The following is a 26,873-nucleotide window of genomic DNA, read 5'->3' on the forward strand; positions in this document are numbered from 1 at the left end:
TACAGTTTTAAATAATATGAATAAAGAGATTATACAAATATCTATTTTTGTTCTGTTTTAGCAAAAGAAACAAAATCCCTGTCACATAACATAATTGGAAAAATATTTTTCATTATACTCTAGGCATAATAGGACATAAGGCATTTACTGACATCCTGCTGGATCTGGTAACCCTGAACCTTGGAACAAACAACTTACCTAGTAGTTGGATGCACCTCACTCAACCTGAAGTAAGCCTCCATTTTGTTTGGGTGTCAAGACTCTGAGAATTCTTCTGATTTGATTAAGTCAATAGTTTTAAATCATCAGTACTTGCAGTGTCTGACATTCAGGGGACAATCAATAAACCTGAATGAAGAACAAATGAGCCTGAATGTAAGATATGCCATGCATGTGTTCAACATTGGAAGAATGCATGAGGACACTGACAGTCCATGAAACATTATAGAGCTGGGAAGGCTCAGCCTGTGAGTTTGTATCTCTTACTTCTAGAGAGAGTGATCATGACTAGTAACAGTAGATGATTCTGGTGGTTCTTGCTTTTCAACATAATCTGTTCTTTAAGAGTGTACCAGAAAACAAAATGGTTGTAGTATTTCTCTACAGGTTGTAGAGCCCTTGTACAGCCCCTTCTAGAATCTTCATCCTCCCTCTGTTGAAGAGTTAGAGTCATGGAGTCACATGTGTAAATTTGTGGTATAAAACAGTAAGCAAAAAACTCAAATGCCAAGGAAGCAAAAAGTGAAGAGTGTCTAGGTTCTGTCTAGTGTGGATTGGTTGGTAGAACCTGAGGGAACAAGCCTGAGAACTGACTCTCTTCCCCAATATAAACTCCTCCTTCCTTCCTCTAAATGTCTCACAAAGAAATAGGAACTGAGAGAGTTTCACAGTAGAGTCATACAAACATTCCAATGACATTTCCTGTTTTCTTCTAGTTGCAGGAGTTAACATCTTCATTAATAGTAAACTCAGAGTTTGTGGACTGGCGGAAATTCCTATTAGTAATCTCAATGCCCTGGATCATCCCCATGGAAGAAGAGCTCCTCGAGACCCTGCAGAGGTTCAAAGCCGTGGATGAAGAGCAGTTGGGCACCATCACTTTCGAGCAGTATATGCAGGTTGCTGCCAGGGCCTGGTGGTACTACTACTACTGGAGTACTTTTTGACCTAAAAGATGTATTACTCACTGATGTCACATTGCCAGGTTTGGGCCAATGTTCTGCTTCTTGGCTGTCCCTCTCTGGGCACTCAGAGGCAGTGCAGACACTGTCCAAGTCCCAGGTGGAAGTCTAGCTTCCATCCCCAGGGAGATGGTCTGGAAAAAGTCAGAGCTGCTAGGAGAACTAAGTTCTGAAAGAAGTCACATCAACTTCATTGTTCTTCTCCTAACTCCTATACAGCGGTCCTTAACCTTGGCTATAAATTAGAATCACCTGCAGAGCTTTAATACATCGAATGCCCAATACCCAATGCTCTGAGAGTAGTAACAACAGTACTACCCAGGGAAATGAACATAGGGAAAAGGGAAGGGCTTTTTTTTCCCCCCATTTGGTCATGAGCATGGTGAATGATGAGAGATTTTTTAACAAGTTGAGTTTGAAATGTCTGTGAGAAATGCAGACAGAAGCATCTAATCTGATACAGCAGATGCAGAACAGATTGCAAGTCACTATCATGTAGGTAGTGACTGAATATAAGAATGGACAAGATACCTGAAGAAAGTGTAGAAAGTCATGAATAACTTAGTAACATGATACCTGGCCATTGGCCTGGGCAGGTAGGCTATATAACAGGTAATCTTTTCCAGAACCATTTTGGTAGAGTACAGAATCCAGATTGCAGGAGATTGATTAAACGAATAGGTCTCTAGGAAGTGAAGATAAAAGTCAATTCATTTTTTAGAAGCTTGAGCAAGGAAGGAGAATGAAACCCCATAACTAAGAGGGACTGAATTACTTATTTTGTCTCTACTAATTGAAATCATGTTATTGCTCATCATTTCACATGGCTGATAGATGCAAAAGATGAAAGTGATTATAAGATTTTAATTTTGAAATAGGGTAATACTCTTTAGGTGCCTGTATCATGTGTATATTTCAAATTGAAAGACCACATGCCTTCCTGCTTCTCTTTCTCCTGGTTTCTCTTTTTGTCCTTAATTAATGGATGGCATACCTATAGACAGCCCCGATGTTCCTATGCTTGTGCTGTTGAGCCAGAGGAATTAATACTTGAATATGAGGAGGTTCCTCCAAGACTGGTCAAGATAGGTGCTTGGCTGATTGGGCTTTGATATATTTGTTTCCCAAGTAGAAGAATTTATAGATACTACTATCACTGACCTCAACTTAAAACTTATGAAAATGATTTTGTCTGAAAATAAAAACAGCAGAGCAAAATTTACTCTGTTTTCATCATTGCCTTCAGATTTTAATAAGTGAGCACTTGCGAAATCACCAACCTTCACTACAGTATGTGCCAATTACCACAGGATATCAATTTAAACATCCTTTTGTACAAACATGAGATGAACAAAGGACGCTGGCAATTTTTACCAAAATGCTGAGCCAAAACCAGAAAGCTCCTTTACCCAAAGTATAAATTTCTCAGAGAAAGTTGGCTGCTACATTTAAAAGGAAGAAGTACTTATTTGAACACCTCCTGTGTTTGGGGAGCAGTCGATTTCCCAGCTCAGCACTCTCTCCCACCCACCCAGTTCCCAGTCCACAGGAGCCCCAGGATAGGAAGGCCATTTGGAAAAGTCCACTTGGTCATCCCACATGACTTTCAGAGATTTCCAATACTTGTCAACTCTTTCTCTCTCTCTCTCTCTCACACACACACACACACTCCAAAACCAAAACCAAACCAAAACAAAACAAAAGTTATGTATCAAAAGTCAAAACCACTTTTAGAGCAAAATTTTATGAGATTTGTAAAAATGCTACATTAGAACAGTAAGATAGCATAACACGCGTTGCTGAAATGGAGTTCTCTGGGAGAGGAGAGCTCTCTACACTGCTTTTTATTTTGTTTGTCTTTTTCTTTTCTTTTGACTAATTGCAAGTTCACCACAACAGCCACTTAAGAGTGTGCTGATTTCCCCAGCTTCTAAACTGGAATGAGATAGCTGGTGAATTCAGCTGGGCTATGTACCTGGGTTGAGCTTTGAGAACATAAAACCTGTTTACCCTTAACCCTCAACCCTCCTGCAGCTGTCACACGCTTGCCTCCATGGTGTGAGGAGACTGAGCCACTCCTTATAGAATTCTATGATAGTGAACTCTCAGCTCACCTTCTGTCAGTGAGAATGCATGTGATTACAGGCTTAATGAGTCAGATGTTCTGGGATCCAAACAACACAGCACTCATTCTTTAAAGAAAAGTAAAGCAAAACAAAACAAAACAAACAAACAAAAAAAACTTTAGCCATGATGTGGGAAACAAAGGCAGAAGAAAAATTATTAAATTTCCTTACTACTTACAGCCCATTGGCAAGTCCTTGAAATAGGCAGAGTGACATTCCTCTGGGGACTCAACTGTCTCGATGTTGACACTTTGCTGAGGGCAAAAGGCAACATTAGCCCAACCCGCAGGACCCTATAAGTCTACTTTAATGTATAAAAATTCCTTTGGAAACTTCCTTTATCTCTTCTCCCAAGATACATGTTGGCAATCATCCCCCCAAGTATATAACCCACTCATATACATCTAAAGGGTCTCATGACTGAGTTTTTACTAAACAAACAGTAATAAATGATCTTCCCTAACAATAGCTAGCCCTCACAAGATCCTGAAAACCTTGTTTCCAAAACATGTAGGAGGCTTACACTATCCCTAACACCCTCCCAACTTGAAAGTATATGATGGGACACTTCTTATAACCCCGGTACAGCACTTTCTGCCCTGGGGTCCTGTCCCCGTGCTTTAATAAAACTACGTTTTTGCACCAAAGATGTTTCAAGATTCTTTCTTGGCCTTCAGCCTCAAACCCTAACATCTTTCCTATGTCAGGCCAAGTTTTAGCAACAGAGCATGAGGGACATTTCCATCTTTTAAGGAAAAATTGCCTAATAATCCAGTGAGGCATGATATGGCCAACAGAACTTTTATCAACTTAAACCCTACTATCTAGGTTCAAATGTAATATTTCACATTGCTAAAATTTTCACAGATGACTTTTTAAAAACCATAGCTTGTTTCCAAGTCAGTTTATTTTTTTTCCTTTCTAATGTGGCCTTCTTGTGTGAAAAATACACAATGTTCTCATTTATGCAATCTTATGTTTTTAGTAAACTAAAATGAATGAATCCCCTTGGTTTTAAGGATCAGGGAAATTTCCTGTGTATTGAAACAATTAAACATGGAATTGAGAGTTATTTGAAAAATGGAAGGAGGAATTGGGCTCCAATCTCTATTTCTTTTTTCCCTTCTAACTTCTTTTATTATTTCCCCCTTTGTTCCCAGTTTTCAGCAATTTGATTATTGTGTTCCTTGATGTGGTTTTCTTCATGTTTCTTTTGCTTGGTTCACTGAGCTCTCGAACCTCCATGGGTTTTGTAGTTCTTGTCAGATTGGAAAATTTTCAGCATTTTTTCCCTATTTTTTCTGCACACCTACTCCATCTCAAAATCCAATCACATGCTTATTGTCCCATGGGTCACTGAGGCTTGGTTCATTTTTTTTTCTAGTCTTTTCTCTGTGCTTTACTTTGTATTCATCTCTATTCCTATGTCTTCAAGTTCACTAATCATTTCCTCTGCAGAGCTGAATCTGTTATTAATACCATGAAGTGTTTTCATTTCAGATATTAAATTTTTTGTCTCTAATAGTTCAAGTTGATTCTTTTTCATATGTTTCATTTCTCTCTTCATTATGAGCATGTTTTTTTTCCTCTATCTCCTTGAATATATGAAGTATACTTAGAATAGCTGAAGGAACATCCTTCTCTGTTCATTCTATCATCTGTGTAATTTTTAAGTTTGGTGTTATTGATTGGTGTTTCTTCTAACTACAGGTCATATGTTATGGCTTTTTTTTTTTTTTGTATGCCTAGTAACTTTATATTGGATGCCAGATATTGTGAATCTTATATTGTTGGGTGCCCAATTTTATATACCTTTAAACATTGTTGGGCCTGAAGTGGCATTACTTGGAATCACTTCTATCCTTTTGAGGTTACAATAAGATTTATAAGCGTGGGTCCAGAGTGGCCTATAGGTGAGGGCTAATCTGGTCCCACTGCTAAAGCAATTATCTCTGAGGGCTCTCTCCAGTGCCTGTGTTTGAGGAGATCCTTTCACTCTGCTTGGTGGTAACATTTGTGGAATCTTCCTCTCAGCCCCATGTGAGGCTCAGGAATTTTTCAGCTTACTCCTCTCCTGGGGTTCTTTCTCCAGTTTCTGGTACCTTCCACAGACACACATCCACAGATTGGCAAGTCAAGATTTATGGAGATCCCTCTGTGAATCCCTAGAATTTGCTCTCCCACTCAAAACATCTCTAGTATTCTGCCCTGAAAATTCTAGCCAGCTTGGCCTGTCTTAACAACAGATTTTGGCCACAGAAAGACAACGAGTCTCTATTTGGATGACTTTCCTGGCACTGCAGTCTGGGAACTCCCTCCAGCCTGAAATATTAGTAGGACTCCTTGGTTGCTTCCTTTAGTTCAAGAATTATCCTGTGTTGCCTATCATCTAATGTCTGGAAAATCAACTTGCAGATATGTTGTTTATTTTTCTTGTTGTTTAAGGCAAAAGAGTAAGCCTGAACTTTGGTGCTCCATCATATCCCTTACTTATGTTCCTCATCTCTCTATTCTCTCATAAGTGGTACTTACCCCTTGCAGATTAGCTATTGGGCAAGGGTCTCCTCCTGATTAATGCAAAAGCACATTCAAAGCCTGAGCCCATGCTGGGCCTTTGGCTTCTTCTGAGTCTTCTCTTTCGTAGGGTTCTACATGGCCAGCATCTCCTTTATCCCAAATAAAAAGAAACCCCAGTTCTCACCTTTGGGAGCTTTATCCCCTTACAAGTTACTCAAAGCCATTCCAGCATTCTCTCAGAGCATAGGTGATCCTTGGAAGGAAAGAAAGCATAAAGCATAGGCCACAGTCAGGTTAGGCAAGCTAGTGGCTTTTGACAATAGACAGTCATGAGAGTAGGTTGTCACTCTGGAAGATGGTAAGAGATCTAGACCTGGAAACAAAGTGCGTATGTATATGAAGTACTTACCACATACAAAAATTAAGGTTGGAATGATATATTCTTTAAACCCAAGGAATTTATACCTGATATTCAACAGCTGACATGAATGGCAACATCTAAAGAAATGGACTAAATGTCTATTGTGTGGTATAAACAAGTTAAATTGGAGTTCAGAAGCAAGATCAAGGAGGGGATCTCTAAGGAGTTGTGATCAGAACAAAGCCTAGAGAGATGTCCAGGTTTACATGAGTGTACAGGAAGTTGCATCTGATAGGAGGGATGATGTGAACAGAAGAGCAAGTGTAGGAAATGGTTCCAGGCAGAGAATATAACAAATTGAAGTTTTGAGGAGATTGATACGGTTTCATGGTACAGGCTGAAATAAATAAGAAGGAGACTGGAAACAAAAATGACCCATAACTTACTGGGATGGCCTGTGACAGAAGAAAGAGCCTCTACCCCAAGGTGGCAGGAGTAGAGATGAAAGAAAGGAAGCGAAGGGAGAGATACTGCCAAATAGGAATCAGAAGATTCAGTAATTGGTATCACATATGGGCTGAGAAAAAGGGATGTCATTAAAAAGTAGGCCATTGAACTACTGAGTCAGTCAGTCACTCACTCAACAAAGATTCTTCCAACAATGTGCTCCAGCATCTCAGCTGGCTCTGAGAATAGATAGCCACATGGAGAGAACATGTGGAATGAGAGCTAGTGGTATGAGAGAAGACACCACCAGAATGTTGTCATGCATGCAAAATCTAGGACAGTGACTTCCAAACTTCATCACATGTTCTGACAACTAAAATACAGCTAGCATCCCCAATATGTGAATTTTCATTTGTAAATTATACATGTGTACTACTGCACTAATACATTTTTATATTATCAAATTTTTAAGAATAAAAATTTTATAAGAATGATATCAAATATGTGTAAATGGAAGTTCTAGGATTTTCTCCTGCATCCCCCATGGTCTTTGAACCCTATTTTGAAGACCTCTGCTCTAGACAGTTGAACAAAATGGGTTCAATCCCTGTGGCTTTTAAAGGAATGATACTTTAATTATTTTTATTTTTATTTTTATTTTTTTGTATAGGCTGGTCTGTGGTTTACTAGAGATGAAGATACAAAAATTCCAGAAAATCCTCTTGAACCCCTGCCATTCAACAGGCAAGAACACCTTATAGAGGTAATTACTGAGATCCTTTAAAAAATTTACTATTACAACACTGGTAATTTCTTTGCCTTTTTCTTCCACTTACATAATTTGTTTTGGATTCCATTCCTTCAACCCCCATTCCTTTGCTGTATCCCCAGAATATAGATTTTAATATTCATAAAGTTGCATCACAGGAAAGTTCTGGAGGGAGGAGACAGAGATCAAAATCTTAGACAGAGTTCCACTGTTTAACTCCCTGTGTGATCTTGAACATTTTCATAACCCCTTGGGTCTCACTTTCCTCATCTGTCAAAGTAAGCTGTTGCTTGACACATTTGTCTCTGAAGGTCTTTCCAATTCTAAAAGCTTAGGTTAAGAACTGTCATTTTACCAATATAGTAATCCCCTCTTGGGATACATCCCAAGACCCCAAATGTATGCTTGAAATTGTGGGTAATACCAAACCTTATATGTACTGTTTTTATAAGTGAAACTTACAAATTAGTCACAGTAAGAGATTAGCAGTTATAGCTAACAATAAAATAAAACAACTGTAACATTATTCTGTAATGAAAGTTATGTGACTATGGTCTTTCTTTCTCAAAATTTCTTATTGTGCCGTATTCACCCTCTTCTTGTGATGACGTGAGATGATCAAATGCCTGTGAGGAGATGAAATGAGGTGAATGACATAGGCGTTGTGATGTAGTGTTAGGCTACTAGTGACCCTCTGATGATTTATCAGAAGGAGGATCATCTGTTTCCGGACTGAGGTGGACCACAGTGGACCGTGGGTAACTGCAACCACAGAAAGTAAAACCACAGCTAATGGGGACTACTGTGTATGTTTTTGTCCATTTCTCTTTGATTTTGATTAACTTGAACAACATACCAAGGGTTGCATAAGCATTGCCAATGACCCATCAGATTACTATTATCAATATTATTATTGCCAATAATGGTATTATTAGCCTCTATCCCTAAGCCCACAATAGAAAGCAGGACTAAGGTAAAGTACTCTGGCTTCAGTGTAAATGTTTAAAACATAAAAATATACGTAACTCAACCAAATTCAGCAGGATATGAAAGACATTGCATGGTGGATTTAAACAGCACAGGAAACTAGGTGTGTCGATGGTCCAATTTCAGCCAGCCTTTAGTTTAAAAGTGCAGTATAAAATTGAACAAGACCCCAGTTATACCCTAAAAGTGAGCAGTTCCCTTCAATTGGGTGCAGAGTATCAGAGCACCTATCCCATGATAACAGGAGAGCAGGTAAGAAAAAGGGGTCAAGGAGTCACCAGAGTCCAAGACCTGAGACTGGCAGGCGTGGGGACAATTTTTTGTCTTGGTCATGGTGGGAGTTTTCAATGTGAAACTGGAGGTCCTAGACCAACCCCATAAAGCCTTTGGAAGGCCATTCTCTGTATGACTTTGTAAACAAATCTGCCAGCAATAAACAGGTTCTTCTGTGAATAAACTGGCAGTCTGACTATGTCAACTCAAAGCACTTTCCTTTTCAGCCAGAAGTTTTAGCAATGTCAATCAAGGGCAGAGCCCTTTGGTTGTTCACCCAACAGCTAATATCAGCAGCCAGACGGTGCCCTGAGACGGTACCCTGACAACTGCTAGGAAAGGACCATTGGTGCCAAGGAAGGGAGTGGCTGCCTCCTACTGGTGCCCAGACTGCTGGAAAATGACTTGCAGGAACAGAACGAAAGTTGGCAGCAGAGGCAGGAACATGAAGCCTGAGAAAGACGCGGAACAAAGAATGGCTGGTGTGTGTATGTGTGCGCCTCCGGAGGACAGAAAGGAGTGGTGTTTTCCACTCCTCACTGCCTCAGACACGGGATGCTCAGAATTACATAAGTCTCAGTGCTCTTAAACTGGGATTCAAAACACAGATTCCAATGCTTGCAAGCTTCAAGGTCTTGAGGAAGTTACCTAACCTCTCTGTCAATCCCTCTCTGGCAAAGTTGTTGTGTCAAGTGAGTGGTATATAATAAGCCCTATGTAAGTGTTAGCTAAACAGAAGCTAGCCATGCTAACTATAGTTGGTTGAAGAATGGTTAATGGTTAACATGTTAAAGAAAGGTGTGAAAAAAAGAAAAAACAACAAAACGAATTTACCCTTTTGGTTGTAATTAGAGTAGGAAAGACCAAATTGGCGGGGGAGGGTGGGAGGGTGAGCAATGTCCCATGGAGAGGGAATTCTGAGGGTCAGGAGCCCTGGGCTGTCCCCAGTTCTGCCATGACTCACTGTAGGAGGCTGAGCAGGTCCCTTCACTCCAAGGGACTTTGTACCTTCTTAAGAAGAGGGTTTGAACTATAGTTTCAGGTCCCACCCAATTCCCCAACTATGTCACTTGTGCTCTCTGTGACCCAGGGCCCACCTCTGAGCCACACTGGCAGGGGCCCCTGAAGACAGACCGTTAGCACTCCACAGGCTTGAATGACCCCAGAGTCCCAGACACTGGATGGAAGGACCCATTGCATCCAAGAAAGGAACCCTGAGACATGTTTATTTTGCAATCACAGTGTTGTCCCCTGACATTGACAGCATACTTCATGATGACTAACAAGTCACAGGTCATGTCCTGGCTTTCCAGCTTCCCATACACTCAATACCAAGAACAACTATTCCAGTATTTTAAAATCCTCAGAAATTTGCTGAGAAAAAGCAATTTAATTTTTGCCATATTCAAATTCACAGGTGTTGTCTTAATCTCTCCACAGCTTCTGTTCTTGTGGAATCCTTCTATTATTTTGGGCTGGTAATATTTGTTGAGGCCAACTTTGAAATACTAGCTATTTATTAACTGATCCCAAATGACTATTTCCATCTTAAACCTCCCTTGCAAACCTCATACACAACTGCCCATTTGATATCTCCATGAATATTCTAGTAGATATTTCGAACTCTCCATGTCCAAAGCTGAATACCTGAATTCCCAGCCCTGCCACCCCAGCATTCCCATCTTCACCCAAAGCCCCCTCCCTCTCAGTCAGTGACAACTCTGACCTTCTAGTTGCCAAAGTCCTACAGCTCACCCCCAAATCTTCTCTTTCAAACCCCACATCTGATCCCTCAGGAAAATCTGGTAGTTCTATCTTCAAAATATACTGAGGATCAGACCAATTCTTCTAAGCCCCGTGGCCACCACTGGAATAAGCCACAGTCAACCTCACCCGGATGCCTGCAACTGCCTCATGATGGGTCTTCTTGTTCCTCCCTTGTCTTGGTTTAGATTACAGGTGGATCGTAACAGCCTCTACTCAACCTTCCCATAACTCTGCATGTTACTCAAAGGAAAAGCCCAAATCCTTAAGTAGCCAACCTGGCCTTGACCCTTGTTCCTCTCTCCCTCATCTCCTGGTGTTCTTCCCTGGCCCATCTGCTTCAGCCACACTGGCCTTACAGAGTAACCGTGTGAGGTGCACCCCACCTTAGGACATTGACTTCAGCAATTCCTTCTGCCTGTAATCCTCTTACCCAAAGGTACTCCTTGGTAACACCCTCCAATCTTTGTTGAATTTTTACCTTCTCAACTGTGAAATCTCCCTCCCTCCTCACTCTTCACTCCCAATTCCTCCTTTCATGACCTACTTTCTGTGTGTGTTTCCATAATCCTGCCTAATTTACCTAATTTATTTTATATATTCTTTATTGTCTGGCTTCCCTTCTAGAAAGTAAGCTTTTCAAGAGAAGACATCTTTATCTCTTTCTTAGTGAATGCTTTTTCACCACCTAGAATAGTCCATGTCTAATACATCATAGGTGTTCAATAAGTACTTGCCAATGCCTATTCTTTAGCTCACAGTTTCTATGAATCAGAAATCCAGACATGGCTTAGATGGGTCCTCCACTTGGGGTCTCACAAGGCTGAAATCAAGACATCAGTTGCAATTGAAATCTCATCTGAGGCCAATCCCAAGATTGATTTCAAGTCTGGCTTCCAAGATGAGTTATTGGCAGGATTCAGAGCCATGCAGTTACAAGGGTTGAGACCTTCAGCTGTGATAGGCTGTCCGTTATTCCCTACCACATGGCCCTCTCCAAACTGGACATTTTGATGCTTCATGCTTAGAAGGAAAACATCTCTCTGGCTTTAACTGTCTCCCTTAAGGCCTGGGTCCTTTTTAGATGGTTTACCTGCTTAGGTCAGGCCCAATGGCAGCCTTTGTTTTGATTAACTCAAAATCAACTGATAAGGGACCTTAATTACATCGGCAAAAATCTATGTAAGATGACCTACTCATGAGAATGACTTTCCCATCACAGTCACAAGTCCTACCCACACATAAGGAGAGGAGATTATACAAGATATACATGTCAGGGGGTGGGAACCTTTGAATACTACAATATTGTAAATGATCTTAGGAACACAGTAAGCCTTATATTTTATGAATGTTCTATCCATTGACTTAAAATCAAGCCTGTATAATTACAGAAAGAGTGCAAATATCAGCTTATTTCATTCTCGCACATCTTTTTTTGAGATAGAATATTTAGCTGATTTTTTTAAGGGAAATAATGATGTATTCCTCCTGCATAACACTTATAAGAGCAATTCAGTGGAAATCATAATGAAGTTCAACAACTCCTGTGAAAGAAATGGAAGATAGGCCCTCAGGGACCCTGTGGTGATTATCTGTCAGTCTCCCTCTCAATCTCCCTTCTACTCCTAGTCCTACTGGCAATCTCTGAAGTAATGAGAGGCAAGAGGGGATGAAGAACACAAAATCCTGAAGGAACCCACCAGCTGGATCATGAAAAAAATCAAAGGATGCCTTACTGTTGAAGAGTGTTTTTAAGCATCTCAATACAGCTCTGTGCTTGGCTTACAACAGACTTACAACTCCATTAACTTTGATAAAAGTGACTGAATGAATGAATTTGCAGATTCCATCAACCCCTAAGACTCTTTCTTGCTTTGTAGCATAACAGATTCCATGCAGTTTCTTATCAAAGTGATTTTTATTTAAATTTTATTGGATTTGTCAAGTATCAGAAACTTATTCTTCCAACTATGTAATTAAATTTATTCATAGTTGTAAGGATCATGAGTAATAGAGAATAGCTTGGTATCTATGGATATAAGCATTTGAACATTTGCTTCTCAAAGTAGAGGCCAGGACCAGCAGCATTAGAATCATCTAAGAACTTGCTGTATGTACAGAACCTTACACCATTCCAGAACCATCTACTTAATCAAAATCTAAGTTTAAAAAAAGATTCTCTGGGTCATTAAATGTACATGTTTGAGAAGTACTCATGAAGGAAGCCAGTCTCCTCTTCAAGCAGGGCCATGGGGCTGGTTAGATACTTAAGTGTGACCTGTGAGTTCCAGGGTTTGAGCTGCTTTGTCGGGCCCCAATGGATATTGAATTCCCACACACTAACTTCTCTTACTGCTAGATACACAGGACCCTGCATATAGAGCTGACTTCAGCTCAATCTTCTAGTGTCAGAGAGATTACAAAAAAAAAAAAAAAAGGTATATTCAGTGATTAGCACACTCTCTCCTCCAGTATGAATCCAAGATGGAAAAAGTCACATGACTGTTAAGAAATTAAGTATGGAGTTCAGAGAAGTGTTGGCAAGTTGAAAGATTTTAATGGCTAGACCCCACTCACCACAGGGAGATCTACTAGAAGTGTATTTAGGAGTCAGAGCCCAGTTTGTCAGAGTGGTTATAAGGATACACAGATACGTCCTTGCTCTGTGGCTCCCTTTACCTGCTTAAAAGGTAGTCCCACTTTGGAAAACAGTGTGGAGATTCCTTAAGAAATTAAAAATAGAGCTTCCCTATGACCATGCAATTGCACTACTGGGTATTTACTCCAAAGATACAGATGTAGTGAAAAGAAGGGCCATCTGTACCCCAATATTCATAGCAGCAATGGCCATGGTCACCAAACTGTGGAAAGAACCAAGATGCCCTTCAAAGGACAAATGGATAAGGAAGATGTGGTCCATATACACTATGGAGTATTATGCCTCCATCAGAAAGATGAATACCCAACTTTTCTATCAACATGGACAGGACTGGAAGAGATTATGCTGAGTGAAATAAGTCAAACAGAGAGAGTCAATTATCATATGGTTTCACTTATTTGTGGAGCATAAAAAATAACACGGAGAACATGGAGAGGAGAAGGGAGTTGAGGGAAATTGGAAGGGGAGATGAACCATGAGACACTATGGACTCTGAAGAACAATCAGGGTTTTGAAGGGATGGGGGGTGGGAAGTTGGGTGAGCCTGGTGGTGGGTATTATGGAGGGCACATTTTGCATGGAGCACTGGGTGTGGTGCATAAACAACGAATTCCAGTACACTGAAAAGAAATTTAAAAAATTAAAGATTAAAAAAAAAACTATAAAATGTAGTCCCCACCACCTTTATTAGCATATTTTTTCTAAATATGTTGATACCATTGATTAGCATACAATTTTCTTTAACATTAGAATTTTGAGCCTCACTCTTCTGTATTTTAACTTAGCATACTCTTGATTTAATACCATTCATTACATATTATGTTTACTGATGTTACACTCAGAAAGTGGCCTTATTCTAAAGCTCCTGAAAGGATCCTTCATTGCCTGTCCATCTACTGTTTACCCAATTTAAGCCTTTTAATCTTTGATTGAAATTCTTTTTGTGTGACAGTTTTTCTTTAGGCTATTTGCTGACCATGAGAAGGATCCACCTCAACTTGACTACACACAGATGCTGCTTTATTTTGCTTGTCATCCAGATGCTGTGGAAGGGGTCTACAGGGCTCTCAGTGTGGCCATCGGGACTCATGTCTTCCAACCAATCAAAACTCCTCCTGTTATTGTAGAAAAGGTAATTGTGTTTCAGAAATGGACTAGCATTGGACTCTGGAGGGGATCGCCAGGAGATCCTAAACTTCTAACAACAGAGACTCTGTTTATTTCATCTCTGTATTTTTCTGGGTACCTAACACAATACTTTACACACAGTAGGTCTTCAATAAAGCTTTACTTAATTGGATTAAGAACTAGAGACCCAGTATCAAAAAAAAAAAAAAAAAAAAAAACAAAAAAAAAAAACCTTTGTAGTAAAATCAAAATTTGCTCAGTTTCTTGGTGGAATCCAAGTTTGTTCCATAAAAGACAGCCTTTATTTTACATGAAGTGCTGATCCTTATAAACGAAAAAGAAGTGGGTATCAATCCAATCTATCTGTCATCCTATGTGGAAATTCTATGTGAAACAAGTAGACATCTCAGACATCCCACATATATGTGACACTTGATAGTGTTTCAGGCCAAAACTCAGCCACCTGAAATCCATAGGTACCTTGCATCTCCTGCAGCCAAGGACGAAGCAGCTTAATAGGTAATAAAACCTCATACTCCATTTTGAGATTTCTAAAGGACTGGCTTTCCCTAGCTTTTTGGGATGAAAAAGCCTCAGAACAGGGGGCTAACTAATGTACTTATTAGGTGCCAATTTGCATGAATTTTAGTATTCCCCAGACCTTTTGGGGGACAGAGCTGTGGTGCTCATAATGGAGCACGTTATGTCCGTCCTTCTTTTATGGACACAGAGGAGAGAAAGGCACTGCCCAGCCCAAATCTGCAGATGTCCTAGCCACACTTGTTTGTCTTTCATACATGTTTGTGAAAACAGAATATGCTGGATTCACTTAAAAAAAGAAAAAAGTGCGGGAAGTTTCTGTGACAGCTTTCACATATACGGGGAAACAGACACAATTAGATGTAACCCTGAGTCTTGGCCCTGAACAAATGGATGAGAGATAGCTTTCCCTCCTATTAGGGCCAGAGTGAGACCAGACAGGTGCCCAGTAAGCTGACCCCTCAGGCCTTTTTGACCTGATGTGCTGTAGAGGCTATTTCAACACTTACACAGTGACAGAAAGTACATCAAAAGTGTTTGTTTCACTCAAGAATACTGTCTCCTTAAATAGTATTGGAAGGCCAGTTTCAGTTTTCCCAAATAAATAGGGTTAGATTTGAACTGCCTTTTTTGGGACTGCATTTGCTACTTCCCCAGGGTGTTCCTATCTCCCGTTATAGGTTGGGCCTCCCTGAGCTAACTGGAACATTGATCATGGCCTGCCAGGAGTTCTCGGTCAAATGTCTGTCCTCCAGGACAGCTTCCCTGACCTTCCTGCCATTTATTTCTGAACATTCTGTATTTCTTTCATGGTCTCTTCACAATAACTATTTCTTCAGGTCAGCTTCTTTTCTAGACTTCAGGCATCCTGAGGTCAGGGAGGGGTCATCTGTCTTGTTCTGAACCTGCCACAACCCTGAACCTGAATTACTCGCACTAACTCAGCAAAAATTTCATTGAGTGAGTCAGTTAATTAATAATTGGGTTTGTAAATCATGCCCTCTGCATAGCCCTGTGATCCGCAAAGGATACAGAAGAAGCCAGATTTGCTCCCCTGAAGGGACTTTGTCTAATTGCCCCCATCTGTGCAGAAAAGAATGGGAGAACAATGTCCCAAACATGGAAGGAACACAGTATAAATAACAGATTAACATGGTCTTACTGATCAAAAGCAGTGTTTTTCCCACCTCTTTATTTTTGTTTTTGCTATTGCTTCCCCTGGAATACCCTTCATCTCACCCTGAAGGGTCCAAGGCCTTCCGGTATCCAAGGTCTTTTTCAACTACGATATGAGTCATGAAGCTTCCTCTGACACTCAAGAACAACACTGAACACTCTCAAGTGGGCCCCCTTATATTCAGATCCTCCCTGACACGGCTGAGTACCACTGCATGCATGCATGTGTTTATTCAACAAATATTTATCCAGATTTTCTGTGTACGAGAAACCACACTTGACCTGGGGATAAAATAAGTAACATATAAAATACATCATATGGAAATAAATGCTACAGGAAAAGAAAGAACTTAGGGAAAAATACAGAAGTTGGGGTGGGTTGCAATGCTGTGAAGAGCTGCAAGGTAATTGCAATTCAAAGTAAAGACAGCAGTGGATACCAAGCCCTAATTCCAAAGACCAGCCATTGTCATTGGAGAGAAGTGAGCTGGAGGAGAGTAGTAAGAACAAAAGGTGAAAGGGAAATGGCTGTGAGGCCACTGTAGGGACTTGACTTTGACTCTGCCAAGAGATGAGATGAGAAGTTATTGGAACATGGCCGCCTGACTTAAGATGTATGGAAATCTCTCTGGCTGCAGTGTTGAGAGCAGACTGGAGGGGGGCAATGGAAGGAAATAAGAAGAACTAGTAATTCAGTTTTTCTGTCTGTTGAATCCTACTGCTAAGTTATTTCTACCTTGAGTTGGGGACAACATGTTAGCTGCTGCATAGCAAGTGTTCTATCAATGTTTGTAAACATGGCGGAAAAGAAGGGAGGAAGAGAGAGAGGAGAGGAATAGAATCCTGTTTGCAAGATAGAGAGGCGGAAAGCAGACATTCCCAGCAGAGGCAATAGTAGGATCAAGGAGTCTGCAATGAGCTGGAAAGTCCAGGAAAAAGGAAGCATGTGCTAGAATTGTTGCTATAGCAACAGACAGCTGCCTGAGTGAGTAGCAGCCAGGCCAGCTAGCACAGGAAGCCTCTGCCTCTCCTCTGTCCCTAAACCACTCATTCACAGAAGCTAGTGCCCCACCTGGAAAGCAAGTACCTGGAGAGCTGTTCTCCAGAGTTCTTCTAAAGCCCAGGGACACTGCACAGGAACTGCTCCATAACCACTGCACCACACAGATGGAACTGGCCTGAGAGGCAGGGGACAAAGAGCACACCTGTGACACACCACACACAGAGGCCTGTTCCTGTCTAGGGGTAAACCGTGGGAGCTTGAGCTTTTGAAATACAGAATCCACCCACCTCCCTCATTCTTGCTCACCCCTTGTTCTTACTATCCGACCTCCAATTATGCTACTCTGTTACTGTGCCCTTTCCAGCTGTGTTCTAGTTTCCTGGACAACCTCTTCCCAGGAAGCCAGATTGAGCCTGCTCAGAAATAACACCTCCAACGGATCCACATTCACTCCCAAGACATTAAATCAAATCTCTGCTTTTGCTTTCCGCATAAACAACTGGAAATCTCCCAACAGTTCATTCTTCTTTACTCCATTTCTATGACTCATGCTGTTATATTCAATGTGGCACAAACCTGTTCAAATCCATGGCTTCTTGAGTAATTTAAAAGAAGTTCAAGAGCAAAGCATTCGTAAGTATGCACTAGTCCTAAGTGCTGAAGCTCTAACTAAGCTGACATTTGGAAAGTGGTTCATTCTGGCCTGCGTGGTATGGGGTTATGAGTAGGAATTCAGTAAATTGTAGGCGTGAAACTGCCACATTTTGAAGATCTTGTTAAAGCATCTTGGTAGAGCATTTGAGATGCTGGGGTTTGAAACATATACATTTTCATTCCTTCTTACTCTTTTGACACTTTGCCCATATTAGTCCCAAGGACTGACCTTCTGTTTTGCCTCTGAGAGGTGGGACTGAACTGATTGAATGATAGCTATGCATGGCCAGGCATCATTCTGGGGACACATTTTTTGGGAGATCTTGAGCCTTCAAGAGGTGGCCGAGTGTGACATCGTGTTTGCTAGCACCACAACCTGTCCTGCTGCTCAGATGCTAATGTGACTCGGAAAGAGTTTTGATTCCACTAGTAACTGCTCATTCAGAAGCACTGGCTTTTCTTCAAACTGGCATGGCTGATTTTGTTCATACACCCACATTCAAAATTGTGATCTTTCAGAGATGTCTGTCAGAGAGAGCCTCTTCTCTCTCACCCTCTACAGTCTCACCAGGATGCTGATCTGGCACCTTGGGTTCCCATCTCAGCTTCCGCTCACTCTCTGCCCTCTCACTGAACCACTAAGTCTATTCTTTCTCAACCCTATGGAGAGAGAAAAAAAAAATAGCAAAAGCATGCACTGATATTTGTAAGGATTCTTCATTAAAATTTCGAAGGTTTAAATGGTTGCCTTTTGGCCACAATTCATTTGTCCCATGATGATTATACTGGACCTCTGAAAAGTTGGTCCCTCTCTAATTATGGATATACAAGGCTCTTTCTGTGTTTAGCTTAGGTACCACCTGCTCATCTAATCCGACAAGTCATTTGCTCACCCACAGGTTCCGTCTTTATCATGTCCATGCAGCATTTATACTGCAGTCTCAGTAGAAGTCCATTCATCCTGCAACACTCAGCAAGATGTTTGACATCTTGACTGTGTTCGTTTCATGATACGAAATGTTTTCTTGCCCTGGAAAACTACTGATAAGTAGCCAGTGTGATGATCCCCAAGCTTCATAGGGGGATACAAAAATGCCAGTTTCACATTTCTGCAATGTAACATTTCAATTGTTTAAAATAGAGAAGAATTTGAATAGATAGATAGAGATATTTATACTTAATTCCAAAATCTTCACCTAATAAAGCATTCTCTCTCTCTCTCTTTCTATCTCAGATTAGATTAAATTCCCAATTTACCAAAGGATATAGAAACCCAACCTACCCAGAGCTAAAGCAGATGCAACCTGTCTTCATTACACTGCTCACAGCCCCTACCAATCTCCTAAAGGGACTGACAACTATCAGATGCTTAATTTACTGCTGTATTATAATCCTTTTTATTAAACCAGGGACTTTTATGACTACGTGGAAAGAATTTGCATTTACATGATTAATTAACTTGCACTTAATGCTTCTACTGAAGTGAATATTTATAGATATTGGATCCCTCCTTTTATTTAAAGCTTACATTTAACTTTTTCTCCTTTCTTGGGATAAAGGAGAATCAATATTCAGGTGTTTTCTGACATCTGACCCATCAACATTCTAAAATCGCCCATTTTTCTATGGCAAATGATCAAATATCAATTATCTCATCAGGAAACACACTCACCTAGACATATTTATTACAGTAAATACAACAAATACAAATCTGTAGAGTATTTGGAAAGTATAAAAATAAGTAAAAAAGAAATCACCTGTTCCACTACACAGAGGTAACCATTGTTAACTCTTTACTGTGTCTTACTTTTTTTCACTAATAAGCATAGATATATAAGAAAATGAGGATCCTAGCGTATTTATTATTTTCTTTTGTTTTCTTTTCGCACTTATCCTGCGAGTGTTTTCGCAAGTCACTAGGTAGTCTTCTAAACCACAATTTTCATGGCAGTATAGTATTCCATGACAGAAATATACTATAATTTTTGTCACCATTCCACATTTTTGGAATTGCAGATTTTCTGTGTTTACTGTAAGTAATACTGAACAAACATGCATATATAAAAGTCTTTGTGCACATTTCTTTAGAGTCAATTCCTAGACCTGTAATTACAGGGTCAATAGGTAGGACTATTTTTCAGGTTTTTGATAAATATGAAATTATGCCAGAAACAATGTACTGTTTCCCATACTCACAGGGCCAGTACCTGACTTCATGGCTCTTGGACATGTTTCAAGGAGCTGCCATAACAATCCCACTGGACTTTCCACATTCAATTTGTATTCTCTATTGCCTTCCACTGTTTAGTTGGATTTAACCTCTAGTATAAAAACAAACATTTCTGAAGCCCTTAGAATCTATCAAGCTTAAGTAATTACCTTGTCACAACCTTTCCACTATAGTCAATTTCCTTTAGAGCAAATCCTTTAAAAATTGACATTCATATACAGAAGTCTGATACCAGTTCTGCTAATTCACTAGAGTTTCCATTTATGGAGGAAGCTGAGGCGCCTGGCATGTATGGAGGTAAGACACACCCCACATAAGGCATCTGTAATCTACAGACAGAATTGGTCTAGAATCTTGACATGATCTCCAGTGCAGCTAGCACATTCTCTTCTATACTTTGTTTGGCTAGGTTGTGGGAGACACCATCATTTCATTGCGTGAAAAGTATGTTGCAACATTGGTGTGTGCTAAATGTCTGCATTACTGGAAAGACCAGTTCAACTTCATATTCTCTTCATTTAATCATGCAGACCTCCTCCTTGACTGATATGAGTCCAGTTGAGGAATATCCTGAACTCGAGGGAAATTTTGTGAGTGAGGAAGGGGAACTAAGAGAAGATGGGGAGAGAAAGGAAGAAAACCCTGAGAACGCGAACACCGAAAAGATTTCCATGGAAAGACTACTCAAAGTGTTCCAAGGAGGAAAAGAAGTACAGGATCCTAACCGATTTGCCAGCCACCTACAGATAGAGAATGCTTACTCAGAGGTTGGTTAGATTCTTTCATAAAAGGGGCAACCTGTCCATAAGAAAAGTCATCCTCAAGTTTTAACCTGGTTTCATGGAAGTGCTCTCAAATGTATTATGGTATAGAAATTGTGGAAAATTCCTTTATTAAGTAAAGTAAGTTTTTAACATCTGCAGGACTGTAAAGTTAACTTCATTTTTTTTTCTTCTTTAAAGAACTTCGTCAAAGTATTTCAAGACCTAGGTGCCAAGAATCTGGAGCCAGTTGAAGTTGCTGTTCTTTTGAAGCATCCTTTTATTGAAGATCTGATTTCAAATTATTCAGACTACAAAATCCCAGTGAGTATTAGCCAAAGGTGTCTTAATTCAGTTGATCTCAGGATCAGGACATGGTGGGACATCTCCAGTGTGGACTACAGAGACTGGAGGAAAGCTGGAGCTGGCCATACCAGGGTCAGGAGAAGCTAAGCTGGTAACAGCATCAGCTCAGACAGGCCAGCCCGTGATACACAGAGGGCAGCAAGTTCAGGGAGAGTAGAAGTAGCTAGCAGTACTATCGATGATACTGCCAGCATTATCAAACTGCCTCATGAGGAATGGGGCTACTTTGGACCTAAGACAGAAGGCTGGAGTTGATGAGATTAAAGCTGGGTAAATGGCAATGTTCATGTTCCAGATCATTCCAGCCATCTAATGACTGGCCTATGACTGAAGGGTATGGAGAACAGAATCCCTCTTTGCCAAAGAGAACTAAGGAGACCATGATCTTCAACCAAGTGCCAACAGAGTCACTGCACTCTCATCATGGTCACATTGTCTGTGTTGTGCATATGGTGACAGTGCACACAAAAGACTGGATGCCAGTTCCATCAGCAAAATACAATGCAAGATGGAGAAACTGAGTACAAAACCCAGAGAGACTGGACCACCTCAGAAGGAGGGAAAGAGGAAAAGAAGAGCTGTACTCCAGAGCTCATAGTAACCCAGCCATTCTGTACCACACATGCTGAATCTGCACCCACTGTGGCCATGCCTGGTCCCCAACAGCAAGGCCTAAGGCAGGCAGAGGTGGACTCCCTTTCACAGTGGGGCAAGCTTACAGCGGCTAACTGGCTTCAACTCCCTTCCATACCAGTTCAGTCATATGAAACCTCCTTATCAGGCTCTGGCTAGGTGTTTATTGGACCATACAGGGTTTGCTGAGTTTAAGATAAAAGCACTTTCACTTTGATCAAATGAAGGTGATCTAAGAGGCATTACTCCTGACTTCTCAGTGATAACCTTATATGCCCAGAAATGAGACTATTCCGACTTGAATATCTATAGACCTAAATTGGCTTGTTCCAAATTGCTGATCTTTTTACATAGAAATTGTATTATCTATGTTGGTAATTATTGAAATCAATTTTAACAAACTAGCAGACTCTTATCCGGGAGGCAAGTGTGATTGGAGCATTCTGGAACACAGGCTCAGGAATCAGAAAGTCGTGGGACTGAATCTCAGGTATACAACTTACTGGATACCTGACTTTAACTTTCTATTTGTCCCAGCTTTCTTATCTGTTAAATGGGAATAACAGCCATTCCTGTTCAATGGACTGCTGTGGATTCCTGTTCAATGGAATTAAATGAGATTGTGCAGAAGGATGCACTTGGAAAATACTTCAGAAATGTTGGCTGTCACAGTAACTCTTCACTACTGAGCACTTATTACTGAGGCTAGTAATGTAAGTTTCCATGGGAGACAAAAATGTGTACAAAACTCAGTTTCTCAAACAAATTCCAACTTTTGTTTGCAAGAGAATTTTTATATGCAAGAATTACCAGCAAATGATATAAAGTATGCCACCCAAGCACAACATTCTAAGAATTAAAAAACAGGACATTTTTTGTTCCAGAAGCTGAATCTTCAAAGATGGCCAGGACTGTTAAAAATGGAGGGACAGGAGAGGACATGAACGTGAATTTGCTGTTGGGGTGGAGAGAGGATAGCCTCACAGGAAAAAGGAGAGGCCTATGCAAGGCTGTGAACGCAGGACTGCATTGGAAGACGGGGAGCCTGTAGGGGTTCTGAGCAGGGGCGTGATGTGACATCATCTTCATCCTGCAGTGTTTCTTTGTCTCTTCACAGTATCATATCATTATATCTCTACCTTTAATAGGGCTCTTTAAAAAAAGAAAAAGCTGTGTCTCTTTATATAAATAGGCCAAAATAGCTGGAAACAGGGTTAGCATTCCACAAGCATTTACTGTTTGCCTCAAAACTAGTACATTACATGTCCCTTTCCAGTTCCTTATATCGCATATTTTTACTAATAAAGATTAGCCTTCTTCCCCACTTAGGAGGAGGAGGGTATAGGTCAGTGTGATCCTAGAATTAATGGAAACAGAAGGCACCAGAGCTAGACAATAAAGTGGAGAGGATGGTGAGAGAAGATGGGGAGAGTGGGCAGTTGTGGGGATCTCCCCCACTTTTGTTTTCCTCCGGGCCAGCATCATTCTGTATAAGGTAGGTTCCAGAGCTATATGTTGGAATTTATCTTATACTAATTACCAAGAATGAGTAAGAACATAAAATGATGCCACAATTATTTCCTCCCCTAATGGGAGGAAAACTCCTTACAAAGTGAGGCGATTTGGGAACATATTTACTCTGGCCATACTAAATATGACTAACTTGTAGAGAAGATTCTAGTCAGCATTTTCCTGAGAAAAGAAAACAGCCAGTGGCTGACTGGCTTCAAGAGGCAGCCCCTTGAAAAGGTATTCTGACTCCTAGGGTAAGCTGGAGTCCCTGGGGCTCTTTTCACTTATGCATTTCCTTCATTTCAGAAGGAATCTGATCAACTTGCAGTACACCTCACTACTGACATTTTGGACAGTGTTGTCTCTCTGCACAGGACTGTCTCCAGAATGGCAGGATTCTGGGCCACCACCCACTCTACCTCAGGGGCACTTGGACACACTGACTACCAACACCATCTCTGCACATCTCCCAAATCTCCCTGGTGTACAGCATCCCTTTGGCTGGAGCCGGCCAGCATGGGGTGCTGACCTCCAGTGAGTCAGTCTCCCAGGACCAGGATCTCCTGATGCTCTAACAGCAGAAAGAGAATTAGCCTGTCTGTCAGCAGTCGGTCTGTCCACTCACTCCTTCATTACCAGAGTGTTTCTGTAGAGTCAGAGGCTTCACGTCCCTCCCTCCTTGTCCCCACCTCTCCTCCCTGGTCCCCCACCTCGAATCTGTGAGAGGACAGGGGACTCTAGAAATGGGAATCAGAGAGTTGAGACTGTAACCTAAAAAGCCTAAGTCCTGATATTCTAAAATAAAAGAGCTTCCCTTTCCAGTAAGAAGTTCTATTCTCATTTTCACTGAGCAGAAAAAAAAAGAAAAGAAAAGAAAAGAAAGATTAAAAATAAAGGAAAAGAAAAAAAAATCTCTGAAGACTCAGTTTCTGTCAAAGCCATCCTGTCATCATTTCTGCTCCAAATATCCATGTGCAAGTAAATAGATCACATTTTAAAATGAACTTTAACCACAGTGATGTTATTTGAAGATCTTTCAAGATAAGTAGAGCAAAAGCTAGAATGTGGTTTTTCAGGTTAAAATGTTGTTTGCTGTTATAAACAGTGGGAAGTGAAGGTTGTTGCTTGATAGCTCTGTGTTTACAAGGTTTGTGTTTGGAAGCAGCAACGTTTTAAAATATATATTTGAAAAAAACTGAGTATTCGGAATGATTTTGCTCTGTTTTATTTTTGCTCCTATTGGGAGGTGGCCTGGCTTTGTGGGTGAGAGAGTGGGCCCAGGGGCCACACTGATGGGTTTCACACCAACAAACTGTGTGACCTTGGGCAAGTGACCTCATGGTGCCTTGGTTCCCCCATCTGTAAAATAGTGTTACCATACCCCCATAGGGCTCATGCATGGATTAGATGACTTAGTACAAATAAACGCTTAGCTCAGTGCTTGACAGGTAGAAAGCACCTGATAATAAATGTTAGACATTATGATTATTATTACTCTTATTACTAGTACCGATTTGCTGGTAGTTGCAGTGTCCAGAGCTATATGAAATTATATGTGGAGAAATAAATAACCTGGCATTCCTGAATTCAGTGCCTGCTCTTCTAAAAGAAAGAGAAGGCTTTCACTGTGCAGTGCCAAAATGACAAAGAGTCCAGATTGGTGTCCCAGATATCCCTACATGGCCACTACCCATGGGGAAAATTCAGATTCAGATTGTGTTGGAATTCACAGTCATTCATTTAAAGTCATTTATTTAACTTCTATTTTCATATATCTGATACAAAGAAGTCACTTCAAGTAATGTTCCTAAATTATTAAGGAAATGCTTTGGTTAAATAAATGTGACAAGATCAATGAGGGTACTGTAACTGGGTTCTTAGTAAAATCAATTAATTTCCCATGATGAGTATATTTACAAATGTAAGTGAACAAATGATTTTCTATACCAACCTAATAATGTTGACTCAATGTAAATTATTTTTAGCAAACCTTTAAATCAAGCATATATCCTTGAAATTAAGGTTTCCATTCAATAGGAGATAATAATAAAGCTTTTAGTATTAAAATCCAAATACCACAGGACAATTTCTTATAAGCAAATGAGTTGGGACCCCATTAATTACATGAGGACAAAATACAAATTATTAAGGATGAGTTAAAGGATTGTTCATCCCACTGTACCTTCAGGGTATCTGACTTTAAAATATTCTCCAACCTTCTCCTTTATCTTCATAACAAACTATGATTGCTGCTTCGGTGGTTTGTGTTTTCAAAGCACCCATTTCAAACATTTCCAGACTCTCATGGCTTTTCTCCATTAACTGTTACTGAAAATTTTGGCCTCTGACCTCAATGGCAAACTTACCCAGGGCTGGCTTAAACATCTGGAGCTTATGGTTTTGTCCATGCTGCAGAGTATCAGATGATCCCAGGTCGGCTCACTCCTTCATCCCCAAGAGATCATTCCGTCCGTAGTCAGCATTAGTTGTCCTAAGTACACTCACTATTCAAAGGAGATGTGTTATTAACAACTATGGCAGGTAGGACCAGAAAGGTCAATGGTGAGCAGCTGTTCTTTTTCACTTAGTTCATTCAGGTTTGACCTCTGGCTGCAGGAAATCTGTATTTTCAAAGAACAAGATCTCACAAGAAAATGATTCACTATGATTCTTGGTAGTGACTGATAATAAGCAGTGTGTGTCACTCGGCAGGGGTCAGCTCAGATAGTGAACTAACTTATGTCTTCTTGCGCAAAGTGACCTCAGTCAGATTGAAACCTTTGGAACTCAGCTCTGAAGAAAAGAAACTTACATTATTAAAACATTTCCCTAAATTTGTTGGGGGGGGGGAGAAATTGCATATATATAATTCTACATTTTCCATGTGTGTTTGTACCCCTTCTACAACTTGTTGATGTTTTAAATTTATGTTTTCAGTGTCTGTGATGTAAAATGTAAAATGCTGGTATTTTAAATGGATGAAAAACAGATCTTCTATTTCTAATATTGTTTTTCTTTAAATGGAGAAATGAGACAATCTCCCCTCCAAATAATCTGCTGGTCTAAAATTCTACAAATCTGTTCACATGACAAATCTTGGCATTAGAATTTTTCTTTAATACAATATGAATACAGTTGTTCATTTATTACTAACACTTTGGCTTGTTCATTATGTGCCAAACTCTGTGTAACTGCTTCTTACAAATGTTATTTAATTTAATAAGATAATTCTATTTATTATTAGATTAGAAAACAGAGGCTCTAAGGTCTTTGATATCTTTCCAAGGGTATAGCCAGTAAGTTGCTGGGTGACATTTTAACTAAATAGGGTACTATTTTCTTAAAGAAAAAAAAAAATAAAAACAATTTACTGTTTCACCACTCCCATATATTAGGTGATCATTAATCCTAAATCACTTATTAATATTTGTTACTTCTCTTTGTTTCTCCTCCCTTAGGATATTAAAACAATTCTCCAAAGGAGTGAGCATGTACAAGGAAGTGATGGAGAGCGATCTCCTTCGAGACTTACAGAGGAAAAGAAATGAAGACAAGAGTGTGATTTAGTATAGAAATGACCCCTACCAGATTATGAGCAGCAATGAAAAGGGGGCCTTCCTTAACTCAGAGAATATTCTATAATAAACCTTAATTACAGAGCAAAAACCCAAAGTAAGAAGGAATGCATTTTGAAGTGATTCTGAAAATAGACAGCATTGGGCAATATGTTCGAAAATAAACACACACATAAGTCATGAAAATTCCCTATGAGATGTGGGGAAACAA

The 26,873-nt window shown here is 40.2% G+C and overlaps 1 protein-coding gene across 1 annotated transcript in view; it reads left to right on the forward strand.

Moving 5' to 3' along the window:
* Positions 1-26,652, forward strand: part of SPEF2 (sperm flagellar 2) — a 169,129-nt gene extending 142,477 nt beyond the window's left edge. Inside the window, exons 36-42 of the mRNA XM_032851311.1 lie at positions 124-230; positions 936-1,118; positions 7,303-7,395; positions 14,037-14,216; positions 20,346-20,582; positions 20,778-20,900; positions 26,546-26,652. Of these exons, the coding sequence (XP_032707202.1) occupies positions 124-230; positions 936-1,118; positions 7,303-7,395; positions 14,037-14,216; positions 20,346-20,582; positions 20,778-20,900; positions 26,546-26,635 (1,013 nt within the window). The 3' untranslated portion in view covers positions 26,636-26,652. The remainder of the gene's footprint in view (positions 1-123; positions 231-935; positions 1,119-7,302; positions 7,396-14,036; positions 14,217-20,345; positions 20,583-20,777; positions 20,901-26,545) is intronic.
* Positions 26,653-26,873: the final 221 nt, after the last annotated feature.

The sequence above is a fragment of the Lontra canadensis genome, unplaced genomic scaffold, assembly GCF_010015895.1.
Source record: "Lontra canadensis isolate GAN:19392208 unplaced genomic scaffold, GSC_riverotter_1.0 scaffold5, whole genome shotgun sequence".
Classification (NCBI taxonomy): domain Eukaryota; kingdom Metazoa; phylum Chordata; class Mammalia; order Carnivora; family Mustelidae; genus Lontra; species Lontra canadensis.